A 15,291-nucleotide genomic window follows, 5' to 3' on the forward strand; every position below is an offset into this window, starting at 1 on the left:
ATCAGAAAAGGATAAAAGAGTAACAGAGACTTTACTGGAGGCAGAGGCAGAGAGCTGGGGCATACAGAACCCAACCACAAGATTGAACTGAGCTTCAGAGACTTAGGACCAGCTAGGGGAAATGCAGAACTTGTTCTAGATGGATAAACAGATGCATGTAATTCACCTGGGCCACATCAAGTGATAGGGACCATGTTGAGGGGAGTCCACAAGGACAGAAGTTCTTCATTTGTCAATACCTTGACACCCATCCAGGTGGGTAGATGAAGGCCAGTGAATTTGTTACCATCAATGTTAGTTGTCCTTGTTTTAACGGAGTCAGGTGGGGGTGTTGAAATTTTAGTAAGTTCTTAGGCCTGGTTGTACTATTATGATTTTAATATATCCTTGTGCCCTTATGGGTCCAATCTGCTTTGAGCTGCTCACAAGCAGTATCTTTACTTCTTGGTGTGCTGGATAGCGTTAGTTGTCAACTTGACACACTTGGGAAGAGGGAACCTCAATTGGGGGATTTCAATTGGACTGGCCTGTGAGCATATCTTTAGGTATTTTCTTGATTGGGGAAGGGCCCAGACCATTGTAGGCAGTGCTACCCCTGAGCAGGTGGTCCTGCATTGTATAAGAAAACAGGCTGAACACCAGCCAGAGGGGTAGTCCAGTAAGTAGTATTCCTCCATGGTCTGTGCTACAGTTCCTAACCCCAGGTTCCTGCCTTGAGTTCCTGCCTTGGTTTACCTTAATGGTTGACTGTGAGCTGTAAGCCAAATAAACCCTTTTCTCCCCAAGTTGGTTTTGGTCAGAGTGTTTTATCACAGCTATAGAAACCAAACTAGGACACATGGGTAAGTTATTTAGTCTGTGCCTTAATTCTTGGTATTGGACCAATGATGGTGTCTATGTGCACAAGTAAAGGTACAAAATTATTCAGACTCTATATTTGCGCTCAAAATGGAATTAACTGCTGCTTCATAAAATGGCATCACCCAGGGCAAGACACAACCTGGAAAGTCAGAACTTCACGCAATATGGAGTAACTTAGCCTCGGTCATAACCTGATCTCGTTGCCTTTCCTGCGCTGCCTCCCCTCTCCTGTGTTTGAGGTAGGGTCTGGAGTGCTGGGATAACAGGTGTGAGGAGCATACCACCACTTCCAGCTTTGGTACTTTTTTTTTTTTGGTCTTTTTGACCCCAGCTGGCCTGGAACTCACAATGTAGACCAGGATGACCTTGAATTTAGAGGTCTCCCTGCCTCTGCCTCCTGAGTGCTGGGATTAAAGGTTTGTGCCACCACACCCAGCTGGCACGTATTTTTAAAGATTCTCTACAGATTTTGTTGTGTAGCTATGTTTTCGATTCACTGGGCTGAACTGCTGTCCAGCAATTTTGGTGTTCCTGATAACTAATTTATTTTCTCATTCCTTTCTGGTTCAATAAACAGTAAGCCATAGCCACTATTTTTATTAGCTTCCACTTACTGAGTGCTTACTATGTCCCAGGCACCGGAGCCAAGCATTTTTCATGCGTGATTTCATCCTTCATTTCAACCCCCTGCAGTAGGTACCACTTGTAAATAACTTGCCCACCTGGAGCTTCAGCTTTTAGCTGCAGAGCTGCTAGACCGCTTCAGTTCTCTCACTCCTGATCGCAGGCTGTTGAGCAATCCAAAGTCTCTACAGTTAAAAATAAACGTTATCAGGGAAGAGCAACCAAAAGCAAGGGCATGATGACATCAGGACAAGCGTGGACGGCAGGGCTGAAGAGAAAAGACTTTCCAAATCCCTAATTCCTAAGCCCCTCAACCCTGAAGCCTCCCTAATGTCTTTAAACCATCCCCAGGGATGCTTTCAAAGCTGTCTGGCCCTCGTAGGCTAATTTCAGGACGAAGAAAATTTATAAGCGCAATGGCGTGGGGGGAGGGCAGCTATTTAAATCCGTAGCCGCGTTCTAGGCTACCCTGGAGCAGAAGCTTCGGTCCAGGCTTCTGCAGGAACCCACGAGAGAAGATGAGAGAAGACAACAGATGCGCGGAGCTGTCCAGAGCGCACACGGGGCACGGGTGGCGGGATACCCGCACCCCTGACCAGGCGAGGGTCAGGAGGGATAGCTGCAGACTGGGTGGCTGCAAGGCCGGTGGAATGCAAGTCTCCCACCGGGTTGAGGGAGAGGCGGCCGCCAAGATCTGGAGTCCCCGGGAGGGAGGGCGTGGCCGCAGCTTCGGTGGTCTGAGCCTGGACCAGCAAAACAGGGAGGTAGCGGAGGGATGGAGACTGACAGCACCTCTAGGACTAGGGACGTGGGAGGTGGCTCTCGCGCATACCCGCGCTTGGAGCGAGGCTGATCCGAATGGAAGGCTCCCCGGGCGGGTTCGCGCGCTGCGCGTGGTTTCCATGGTAACCACACGCCGCTGGCACTGCAAGCTCCAGCCCTCCGGCTCCGATTGCTGCCGGAAGTGACGTGATTCACCTGCCGAGCTGGGGCGGGGGGAGGGGCGGGGCCGCAGAGGTGCTGCGGCTGCTGCCACCGCCGGGAGCCAGTCGGGAGTGCGCAAGGCTTCGGAAAACCGAGATCCGCTGCTGTCTGCCTCTACCTGCGAGCCGCCGCCCAGGGTCGCGCGGCCACCATGGCGCTGATGCTGCGCTTCGTGCTTCTGTGCGGGATCGCCGGTGAGTGGGGCGCTCTTCGATCTCGGGTCCCCATCTCTCGCTGCCCGCGGCCACCCGGGAACAATGGGCTTGGGGGAGGGGGCGGGCGCAATTTGGAGGCGCTGCGGTGCCTGCACCCTTGCATCGGGGTGACCTGGCCGGCCCCTGCGCTAGTCGGGAGGGTGGGGCGGCCCCGGGAGCTGCCGGGAGGTGGCTGTGGCCCGGGGCCGGGAGCGGGCGCCTCCGGTGCGTGTTCCCCAGAGCACTGTGCCCTGGAGAGCCTCTGCTTAATCTGCTCCTATCTTGTTGCCCGCGTTTGCTCGGTATTGTCCGCTGGCCTCCGATCTCCAACCCCCCGGCTACGAGTTTTCAGGTGTCTGTAGTCCAAGCTGGGAGGCTGGATTACAAACGCCATTATTGAAAGGACACTGAGCCCGAACAGTGTCGGGAGTCGTCCAGGCTACCTCTAGGAAAGAGGCGCCGCAGCCTCTCAAAGAACAGGCTAGCCACACCAAGCTGCATGCAGTTAGAGGAAGCATTACGAAGCCGACCGTGGGAAATCAGTGCTGGGGAGAATCTAGTAATCTGGAGTTTGAGTTTGTAATGGGTTGGTTCATTTTTTAATATAATGACGTACAAGTGATGACTTGTGCAGTTGTAAGGAATCGCCAAGTACGTTTTTCAACTGAATCCTTTTTCTGGGAGGAGGAATTAAAAGGCATTTAAAAAATGCGTGGACCATTAGAAGGTGTAAACATTTGGACACTAGGAAACAGACCTTTTTCCAAGTCTGTTTTAACCAGTTGATCTCGTTTACCAGAGTGAACACTTGCAGCACTTTAAAGCCACGTGTCATTAAAAAAAATCTATAGGCTTGACTACGAGGCACACATTGTGTGGCCTCCGGAAGGAGGATACATGTATTTTTTCTTTTTGTCTGGGGTCTCAGGAGCAGAATCGGGTGGCTCTGTCAGTGGGGTGGCTCTCTCCTTCCTGTTGAAATGTTAATTCCATTGTTGGATGCTACAGCTGTGAGCATTACTCATGGGATCAACATTCTATTAACAAGTCTAATCTGTGGATCTAAGCCTATCACTCCAACTCCACCTTTGATACAGATCATTTAGGCTTGGCTGAAATTTCGAAAGTAAGTCTTTTGGAAAAGATGAAGGATCATTGAATGAGTTTACATGGTGTATCCCAGTCTTTGTTTTGTAAAACAAACTCAAGTTGAGAACACAGGTTTGTGTTTCCTGGGGAAGATACTGTTTAGACCACATCCAAGCAGAAAGTGGAGAAATGAACTGTGTAAAAGACCTCCCTCCTTCCCTTCCTCCCTTCTTCCTTCTCTTCCTCCCTCAATCCACCCCAACTTCCTCTGTCCCTCCTTCCCTTTTTTGTGGCATTACTTCTCTTTCTGGAATACCTCATTTGATAGGTATACTCACCATTAAGACTATTTTTATACTCTTAGTCATTCAGCTTATAGAGTGTACATGAGGGTGTGGTAAATGTATCATTAAAGGACAAATGTCTTCAGTTAACCAAAATAACTATTTACACCCCAGTTTTTCTACTTAAGAACCCAGCAATTCAGTGCGCTCAATCCCCAGTCCCTCCCCTCCCCACCCTCTATAAAAACAAACACTTCAGAAACTGTAGTTGATGTATGGCTTTGACTATTTCTGTACATAATCTGGCTATCTTAGATGTAGTGGTGTGAAATCAAGCCCAGCATTAATACAGTTGACTCATATTTGCTAAGTAAACCTTACACATTAACTAGTGCAGTGCTATAGCTGTTCAGTGTATCATGTAAAGAGTTTTGTATTATGTCCTGGATGCTGAGGGAATTCCTGAGGTATTTTTATTGCCTCTGTAGTAACATAATCATACTATTAGTAGAGGAAGGGGAGGTATAGCAGTAGTAAAATTAAACCCTTGACTGAACAATTTATTTATTTGAGACAGGGTCTCCTGTTGTAGCAGCTGGCCTGGAACTGCCTGTGTAGAACAGGTAGGCCTTGATCTTTTAGAGATCCTCCTGACTCTTCTTCCTGAGTGCTGTGATTAAAGGCATGCACCATGTTACTAGGCTTATTTTTTTGAGTTAGGATCTTCAGTATCCTAGGCTGGCTTCTAACTCCTGTGCTGGTGGATGACCTTGAACATTTTCATCCTGCCTCAACCTCCCAAATGTTAGGGTTAAAGGCATGCTACCCAACCCGGATGGAGCACAGGGCTTCAAGCCCTCTACCAACTGAGCTACACAACCCCCCAGCCTTACTTAATCCACTCTTCTAATGACTTGTAGTTGGTTTAATATCAGGTCTCTGTGGCCCTAGGCTTGTCTGGCGCTCCCTATGTAGGTCAGTCTCTACTCAAATGTAGCAACAATCTTTTTGCTTCAGCCTTCCACCTCCCAAGTGCTGGGATTACTGGAGTACATCATCACACCCAGCTCTATGGACTTTATATACACTCCTTCAATCTGTCTATGGACTTTATATACACTCCTTCAATCTGTTCAAGCAGCACTTGAGGGTGTGTCTTATAATTATTCCTGTTGTATGAGTAGAGAAACTGAGGCATGGGGTAACTGTAATTTACGTTGCCCCATCACAGTTTTGCTGTCCCGTCTGCCCATGTCACTGCGATTATACCTTTGAAACAGCCACTTTTCCTCTTTGATTACCTGTAATTGACATTTTCAGTTCTGCCTCTGGTCACCTGTCATTTGTGAAGAGCCTTCTGTTGGTTTGACCATGTGTCAAATATGAATTTTTATGATTAACTTTATAATATCATGGCCATAGTTAAATGCTTTGGATTTTTCTGGGGCTTAGGCTGCTGTTGGGTACTAATGTGTCCCATGAACCCACAACAATTTTGCTTTGTTTTGAGATAGGATCTCATGGAGCCCAGGCTGGCCTCCAGCTCACTTTATAGCCAAGGATGGTCTTGAACTCCTTTCTCATCGTCCTTGCAAGTGGTGATGTTATAGACATTTACCCGAGTGCCTGGACAGCACCAACATTTTTTCTTCCCCTTTAAAAATTCATTCTTTGAGAATTTCCTGTAAGTATACAATGTATTTTGATCACATCAACCCTTCATTCCCCTTACAACTCTTCCCAGACCCTCCTCTCAACTTCATGTCCTCTTTTCATAGCCCAGTGAGTCTGATCAGTGCATGTGCAGGCGTATAGAACCACCCACTGGCGCATGGGCAACTGAACAGGGGCCACTTCCTAGCAAAAAACTGACATTTTTTTTTTTAGGGGGGGCTTTTTGAAACAGGGCCTCCCTGTAGCCCCAGCTGGCCTGGAACTCACTGTGTAGACCAGGCTAGCCCTGAACTCACAGAGCTTCTTCACCTGCCTCTGCCTCCCAAGTATTGGGACTACAGGCGAACGCCACCACACCAGGGTGAAAACTGACTTTTCTACCACAGCAGCCTTCAAATGCAAAGCCTCTCAGCTAGGGATGGATCTTCTGGAGCCCTTCCCGTCTGCTGGAATTTTGCCTGGCTTGATTTTATTACCAGCATTCCTTTAAATTTGTTAAAGTATGTCTAATGGCATCAATAAAACTTAAAATGCCCCAATTCCCAATCACTTATAGCCATTTGATAGTGGCCAAGCTGCTGTCCTCTGTGCACCTTATTTGCTTTATATATCCAGAATGGGAGTGCTAAAGACCATAGTTAATAATGTATTCTTGAAAATTGCTGAATAAATTTTAAGTGTTCTTACCCCCCAAAAGTATGAGATAATGCATCTATTACTTAGCTTGATACAGTCATTCCACAGTTCTCTCTCTGTTTGTGTCTCATGATACAGTTAGTCCATAGTTCTCTGCCCCTCCCCCAAGGTCTCTTTCCTGTTATATAGCCTAGGCTGTCCTGGAAACCATCCTTCTGCCTCTGCCTTCTGAATGCTGGGGTTATAGGATCACAGGAGTGAGCCTCCATGCCTGGATCTTACTGTTCTCTTTTTACCTCGCTGCTGCCTTTGAATGGGTTTATCTCTTTGAAGTCCCTTGACACCTATTTTTGGTTCTTGCCTGACCTGTCCTTCACTGCCTTCTGTAGTAGGTTCTTTAAATGTCAGCTTTCCCATGGTTTGGCCCATAGCCATTTCCACAATCTCTCTTAAACCTGGCTGGCTCATGTCTATCACTGTAAGCTCCAACTAGTTGCCACTAAATGAAAATTACTTCCAGCTCAATCCTCTCTCTCTCTTTCTCGACAGGGTCATACTGTATAGGCCTGGCTGGCCTGGAACTTGCTATGCAGACAAGGTTGGTCCTGAGCTCACAGAGATCTACCTTCCTCTGCCTCTTAAGCTCTGGGATTAAAGGTGTGTGCCACTGTGCCTGGCCCATGTTTTGTTTTTGTTTTTATTTTTTTAAGACAGGAGTCTCAGACTGAACTGGCCTGAAACTGAACTATGTAGCCTTGTCTGGCCTCCAACTTGTGACAGTCTTTCTGCCCCAGCCTCCCAAGTGCTGGGATTATAGGTATGGGCCACTACACCTTGCCAGAGTTACCATTTGACTGCTTAACAAGTTGGTTTTAATTTGAACACGTGATTCTTCAAGTCCCAAAGTAAACATCCATTAATTAATAGATCAAAAGTTTCATTCACTCACATATTTATGACTTATTGTGTATTATGCCCTAAGCTATGACTGAAACAGTATTATGATGCTGGAAATTGTAAAAGGTACTTGCAAAGCTGTGGAGACCTGAGATGAAGGGTGTATAATGTCTTGGGGGTTGAGAAGGTCAAACCTGTATTGAGCATGAGTCATGATAATAAGGCCTAGGGTGGGGGCTGAGGTTTTTTTTTTTTAAATGCTAACAAGCTACACATGATGTCACTGATGACCACATTTAGTAGGCAAAGATGTAAAGGCTGTTCCAAGAACTTGACAGAAAATGATAGGTTGGTCAGGTTCAACCCCACACACCCATGACCTTGTGAGTCTGAGAGTGGAGGTTTGAGAGAAGTGAGATTTGTTCTTGTGAATGGTACCAATGCAGCAGTTCTGGAGGCAGGAGGAACTGACAGACCTACAGGACATCTAGCTGGGTCTGAGCATTCACAGTCCCTGGGGAGGTGCAGTGCAGCAGGGTTGGGCCACCTCTTTGGTCTGGAAAGATTTTTTGGGAGACTCAATAAAGCTTGGTGTCTGGTTTTTTGGATGAGTGGCAGAATTTGGAGAGAAGCAGTAAATGTCTTGACTAGATGGTGTGTTGATAGCACTAGCTATGTGGACAATAAGAAGAGAGGGTGAGTTTTAGGGAGAAGGCAGTGAAACTTAAAGGAAGGACTTACTCTCAGGAGAAAGGCAGAGATTGGCAATCCTGAACTGATAGAGGTCTATAGGTGTCAACTACAAGTAAGAGAGAAGGTGAAATATTGGGTTGTAGAGACACCACCCTGTAATGAGGAGGCAGAAGGGGAGGACCGTGGGAGCAAGAAGGCACAATAGAGGATGTGGAAGAGCTAGGTAGAGGGTGAGGTCCTAGAGACTGGAGAATGAGGCCAGTCCTACACCAGCCACTAGTGTGAAATTTGGGTTAATTGATTCTGTAGAAGGTCAGTAGCTGTGGTGATAAAAGGAAGCCTGGATTGTAATAGGTCCAGTGGGTGCCAGGTTAGTGGAGAATGAAAACTGGACTTTGCATGTTGTCCCTGTGGCCCTAACTTCAAAACAGAAGGGAGAAGCCAACAGATCCTGACTTTTCTTTCTCTAGAACTGTTGTTTCTAGAGCTCTGTTCCTCCTGCAGATGAACTTCTGAACCCTCTGGTTGCCCAGGGATGGACCCTCCATCTCACCCTTCACTTCTGGACCCCATCAGTGTTAAGCTTATCCCGCTGTCTGCTTTCTACCCTATATTTCTCCTTCATTACTGCTGTCTCTTCCTGTCTTTTTTCCTAATTATTATGTGTTTTTATTTTATGAGTGTTATGCCTGCATGTATGTAAGTGTACCTATGTTGTTCAATGCCCACAGAGGACAGAGAGGGCGTTGTAACCCTAGAAACTGGAGTTATGGACTGTTGTTGGCTGCCATGTGGGTACTGGGAATCAAACCTGGGTCTTCTGCAAGAACACCCACTGCTCTTAACTGCTGAGCCGTCTCTCCAGAACCTTCCTTCCTGTCTTTACCAGATATTTTGAAGGAACTGCTTGCATTTACTGACTCAGTCATCTCTTTTCATGCCATTGATCCTTCTCTGAAGCTACACTTACATAGACTGTAGTTAACACTGGCTACATCCAGTGGACACCTTTGTCCTACACTTTGCAGGGACAGTAAACTTAGCTCCATCAAACAGTTCCCATCTTGAGCTCTTATTTTCCACTCTGTTGAGCAGTTTTTCTTTTCTTGCTAGTCTTCATTTTCCATGGTGTGCTGATTCCAACTTGTACCTTAAATGCTTATTTTCCTCAGTTTGCTATTTCACTTGCCATTTCTGTGCTTATAGCCTCCAGTCTACTTCTGATCTATCTTATAACCTTTACCTATCATATCAAACCACCCACCTGGTTATGAGAAAGAAACCACTGAATATGATTCCTGCTGACATTACATGCATTTTTAGCTAGTAGAATGCTAGGGCAGATTTGATTTGGCACCCTCCTTGCATCCAGGTGCTAGGACATGTGTCTCTTCAGTCACTATCTGTTCCGGTCCTAATATCTATAATCTGTTACACTTGTTGAACTATCTTCTTAGTTGACCTTGGTTAGGTGAACTTTCCCCTGTGCTCCATCTAGGTTTGTCCTGTTAACACTTATCAGGCACACCTTATTGAAATTGTTTTCTCTCACCAGACTGTATTTCATGAGGTCAGAGACTGTTTACATTTCATCCCCAGCATATGTCGTGCATGGCACATGTTCGTTGGATATATGCAGAAAAGTCTGCAAGACAGAAAGTGGTTTGTAGCTTAAGAAGGACCTAGAGGGGAAAGAGCATTTAAAGGCCAAGGTCAGGAGTGTGGTCCGGGCCTGGGCTCTGTGTGTCGTCTGTGCCTGGGTGCCCAGGAATGGGGCTCTTGTGTTTTCATTCACATCCAAACTTTAGTCTCCTGTTTGCAGCCTGTTCTGTCCCTACACTAGTTTCCACATTTCCTCAATCAACACAAAAGTCATTATCAGGTGAGATTTGATCCTTTCTCTAATTAAAGGAAGTATTTAAGCTTGGAATTTTGGACTGGGTTTAATCAGAGGTCAGCAAGTCATAGAGTAGTTACAAAGCAACTAGAGCAATTAGAGTAGTTGCAAAGCAAATGGCATCTGACCAAAATGACCTTAGAGCCTGGGCATCCTGGCTTTCATTTAATTTGTACTTTTAAGGAAAATAAACCTAGTAATTTAGAATGGTTGTTAGATTGTTTTTGGATATAGATTTTCTTCTTCTTGGGACTGGAGAGAGAGAGCACAGTGTTGGCCAGAACCCAGGTAAGAAGCCAGGTGTGGTGGCATGCGCTTGTTATCACAGTGCTGAAGAGGCTGGGGCCGGGGCATCTCTGGGGCTCCGTAGTCAGCCGATCTAGCCTACTTGGTTAAGTTCCCAGGCCAATGAAAGACTCTCTCAAAAAAGCAAAACAGAAAAAAAAAAACAAGATGGATGGAGCCTGAGGAATGACACCTGAGATTGTCCTCTGGCCTCAAACACATGTGTACGGCTCCCACACAGACACATGTATGCAAAGGTATTCTCTCCTTCACCCTTTTCACAGGGTCTTACTATTGTGAGAAATAGAAATGAAATTTTATCTTCCAGTTTAGTCTTTCTAGCTGGAGCCTATCAGAGGCTATGAATCTTTAACCTGGGGCTTGCTGGCTACCATTTGTTTAAGATGAAAATGTATTCAATTCACACCCACTCTTGGTAGCTACCTTTTGCTTATCCCTTGAACCTATTTTTTTTCTCCACTGTGCAGAAATAAGAATGTAAGAGATGAAATCCTTTCTGTCAAAAACATTTTAAAACTATGCTTCTCTCTTTTTTTTTTTTTGGTATCCTTGTTACAAAGGGAATATCTAACTTAATATTGTTTCTTAACATATCAGTTACTGTAGCATTCTAATTTGTTTTCTTATCTACAGCTGTGTCTGCCTTCTTTTATGACTGACTGCATGCTATAACCCATGTCCCTAAATTTTAAGTGTCCCCTTCTTCTTTAAATTACCCAATGGGTTTAGATTGTGCAGCTAAACCTCTACTGATAAGGTTTAAGTGTACTAACTTTCATGTTAGGTATCAAAGGGAGAGGCCATCTTACAAAGTGTGATTCAGAAGCTTGGCACCCTGCTGCAGAAGTCACATTTTGCTTTGCTGAAATGTGTTGGATTATGTGATCATTTTCTTGGGACCCCAGACCCATCTCTGACACTATATATCTATCCCACTCTGGCCTGGAGCTCATGATCCTCGGACCTCAGCCCTCCTGAGTGACGAGATTACAGGTATGTCCCTCTACCAGGCATGGCCCTCAATTAGATTGTTAGTAGAGAAGAATGAGGTATAACCTTTCCAGCTCTGTTTCTAACCCTCTTTTTTACTTAATTTCTAAACTCTACTGAAATTACGGGTGGCCGGATTTGAGGAGTATGGAAGGTTGCCTTGGTGATATAGTCCCTCAAAACCGGAACCTAGTTCTTGGTTCTTTTGGGACTCTTAATTCATATTTCTTTGCAGGCTGACTTTTCTCAATCTATTACTTACTCCAGGTCAATAAGAGAACAGAGTTAAAACATTTCCATTCAGTGGCTGTCGATGATCTCAAGGTGCGTTTTGTGGCCCCTCCATTCTCACTTGCCTTTTCTGGAGCCTTACCCCTTAGTTCATTGTCTTACCCATTCTGAAATAAGGGTTAGCTAATTAGAGTTTAAGCTTTGAAGGTCTCAACTGCAGTCAGCAGTTATTTGCAGTTTATTGTAACTTGTAGAAGGCTGTTCCCTATCGTGTTGCCCAAGGGAAGGTAGGAAAAGATAGGAATCACAGTGGTCTGTTTTAGAGGCGTGTATGAGATTATCAGCAGGATTCAGTTTGTCCTCTGGTATTTGGTGAGAAAAAAGGTTGATCTAATTAAGTGAGCTAACATGTACATATTGAGAAAATACAAATTTCCTTGGAAACAAGTCAGTTTCATAATTTGAACGATAGTGTGTGTCTTAGTTTGTGTCTCCATTGCTGTGACAAACCACTGACTAATACCAACTTGGGGAGGAAAGGGTTTATTCAGCTTACAACTACTAGGTCGCAGTTCATCAGGGAGCCCAAGGTAGGAACTCAGGGCAGGAACCTGGAAGCAGGAGCTGGAGCACAGGCCATGGAGGAACGCTGCTTACTGGCTTGCTCCCCTGGCCCCTGCTCAGCCTGCTTCCTTATGCAACACAGGCCCACCTACCTGCCCAGGGGTGGCACCACCCACAGTGGGCTGGGCCCTACCACATCACTCATCAAGAAGATGCCCCTCAGACATGGCCACAGGCCAGTCCAATAGAGGCAATTCCCAAATTGAGGCTCCCTCAACCCAGATATGTCAAGTTGACACTAAAGCTATCCAGCACAGTGTGTAAGTTGGAGTAGAAATGGTTTCCATTTTATTTATATCTAAAGAAAATATGCCTAGATTGCAAGAAGAAACAACTGGTTATGGATACTGTTGCATCAAGATACAGGCTTGCTTTCCCCATGAGGTTTACAAGTTTCTCTGAAGGAAAGATGGTTTGACTGCAGACTTCTCCTTAGGCATTCCAAAGGGGCACCCAGATGCAGTCAAATGTTTTGAGCCATATCTTTGCTAAGTCCTTAGACTGACTGTTGGCAACTCTCTTCGGTCTTACCGGTAAAGAATGTTTTGAACTCTTGAATACCAAGACAGTTTCCGGTTTTCCAGTGGACCAGACTGAATCTTGTGACCATGATTTGTACCAGCAGATGCAACAGTAAGGATTGATAACACTCTGGGGACTGGAGTGATAACTCAGTGGTTAACAGCATTGGCTGCTCTTGTAGAAGACTGGGGTCAGTTCCTAGCATCCACATGGTGGCTAATCTATAACTTTAGTTTCAAGGGATCTGGTGCCTTTTTCTGGCTTCTGTAGGCATCGCACACACATGGTACACTTACATACATGCAGGCAAAAGTATTTCTATACATAATAAATAATAAAAGGATTTGAGAAGACTCTTGAGCCTCCTCATTGCAAATGTGAAAACTGTTCTAGAATGAGCTGATAGGTCTGGGAGAAAAAAGTGGACATCCTTTTTTATTTTGGTCCTTTGAGATGGGTTGGCCTGGAACTCTACAGTCCTTCTGCCTCAACTTGCCAAGTGCAAGTTGAGGTTATAGGTATGGACCACCACATTGAGTTCCTTATTTTATTTATTTATATTTTGTTTTCTTCTTTGTTTTTTTGTCTTTTTGAGACAGGGTCTCTGTGTAGCCCCATCTGGCCTAGAACTTGCTATGTAGACAGGCTGGCCTCCAAATTACTTTTTTTAAAATAAGGAACCCAGTGGGGTGTGATGGCTCACGCCTTTGATCCCAGCACTCAGGAGGCAGAGGCAGGCGGATCTCTGTGAGTTCAAGGCCAGCCTGGTCTACATAGTGAGTTCCAGGACAGCTGGGGCTGCAGGGAGACCCTGTTTCAAAAAGATAAAAAAAAAAAAAAAAAAAAAAAAAAAAAAAAGTAATTTCATTTGAATCTACTCTCTTAACAGCTTTGGGACAGGAAGAACATATCATATTGTTCTAATTTACAGACATCAAAGCCTACATACAGTAAATTGCAGCTGTGGTGTCAAATAGAAATGTAAATTCAAGCCACATATGTCATTTTAAATTTTCTAGCAGCCAAATATAAAAAGAAAAGTGAAATTAATTGGAGTACATTTTGTTTAACACAGTTTATAGAAAACATAACATTCTCATATGTAGCCAAATAAAAAATATTGAGACACTAAATTTTTTTCCATGTAGCCTTGGAAATCTGGTCAGTGTTTTGACTTTTAAGTACCTCATCTCAGCTTGCCCTAGCCACTCATCTGTTCTTGTCCTGTTGGCCAGCGGAGATCTAGAACACAGAGCTCTACTTCCGCCATAGTTAGTCCTAGAACAAACATCTACATTGAAAATGCAGGACCGCATGGTGCCATCAAAACAGCCTTGTTTAGTAGAGTATGTCTTGCATTGTTCTCGTGAGGTTTACCTCTCAGATAATTATGTGTCACATAGTATTTCCTGTTGGCAGTGAGCTAACTAAAGTCTCTTGTTACTTATTTCATTTCTTAGAACCATTAGAGCATTGTTAATGCATATAAAATAATACCAGCAGTCATTATTTGATAATTATGAACATTTCACATTTTATATGAGAGCCAGAAAAAAAATGTATGCACAAAAATCATACTCTCAAACTTTCCTGTGGGGGAAATAAATGTACTTGTGGAAGGGTGCCAGATAAGCAGGGCAGAATGGCCCTAGTGATGGTTGCCTGGAATTTGAATTCACTTTGGAATATAAGGAAGGAATTTACATCGTGATTAAAGCAGCCAGTTTAGACATGGGTACCATAGACATGATTTTTCTAATGATTTTCTTTACTGACTTAACATTTTCCATAAGCAGGCACATTGTTTTCTAATTTTGGTACTACTGTGTCTATTTCTTAGGTTTCTTATTTCATTTGGGTGTGCTCCTGTTTTGACAGATAGTCCCTTTCCAGGCTTCTGTTAATGAAAAAGAAAGAGAAGTGAGCTGAGGTTTTTATGAGCATGGAGGCAGAGGAAGGTTTCCTAAAATGGAGTGATACATAGTATTTTACGAAGATGATGAAAATACTCACCATGGCAACCAGTCTGCTTTTGCCCATAATGCAAAATATCCTATTAGCATTTGTTTCGTCAGAGAAACTTGAAATTAGTAGTAGTGTATTAGAGATCAAAGGGAAGGTAATATACTGTTTAGGTAGAAAAGAAGGACTAGAAGAATTGTGATCAGAATTGAAATGTGAATGCCTGCCTCTCCAGGGAGTCTGAGGGAAGAGGGGCAGGGTTGGCACACAGTCCAGTTCAACACATACTTATATCAGCATGTCTGCTTTAACTCCTGTCTGCCTTTCCATGATAATTTACATTTTACTTATTCCTGGCTTCTAAATTTTATACTAAATATTTCTTATAAGCAGCCTTAAGTCCTGTGGAAGTGTGGGGGAAGTAATGTGTTTTTATGGGCGAGGTTTGATGGGCTTTAGGAGGTAGACGCTAGAAGACACCATTGTAATATTCTTACGTCCAGAGGGAGGAGCCAGACTTTTTTCATCATCTTTCATTCTAAGTGAACGCATACCTCCTTTGTCACAGAGGAAATAGAGGCTAATAGGTCCAAACTCCTTCAGTTTAATTTCTGGCACCCCAATGGAAACATAATCATAATTGTACCAACCCTTCCAGGTGTTTCACCCCTTATTTACTGGGTTTCATTTCTCTGGGGGTTTGTTTGGTCCTTAACTGAGTGTTCTCGTTCTTTCTCTCTCTCTCTCTCTCCACACACACACACACACACACACACACACACAGCGGCTGGGGAGTTAAGGGGTGGGACTGGGTGCCCCGAGG

At 44.6% G+C, this 15,291-nt stretch overlaps 1 protein-coding gene across 2 annotated transcripts in view; it reads left to right on the forward strand.

Moving 5' to 3' along the window:
* The first annotated feature begins 2,504 nt into the window (after positions 1-2,504).
* Positions 2,505-15,291, forward strand: part of Cxadr (CXADR Ig-like cell adhesion molecule) — a 59,744-nt gene continuing 46,957 nt past the window's right edge. For both annotated transcript variants that reach the window (XM_017800949.2, XM_008844397.3), the window contains exon 1: positions 2,505-2,663. In XM_017800949.2, the coding sequence (XP_017656438.1) occupies positions 2,621-2,663 (43 nt within the window). In that variant the 5' untranslated portion in view covers positions 2,505-2,620. The remainder of the gene's footprint in view (positions 2,664-15,291) is intronic.

The sequence above is a fragment of the Nannospalax galili genome, unplaced genomic scaffold, assembly GCF_000622305.1.
Source record: "Nannospalax galili isolate Female #2095 unplaced genomic scaffold, S.galili_v1.0 scaffold972, whole genome shotgun sequence".
NCBI classification, from domain to species: domain Eukaryota; kingdom Metazoa; phylum Chordata; class Mammalia; order Rodentia; family Spalacidae; genus Nannospalax; species Nannospalax galili.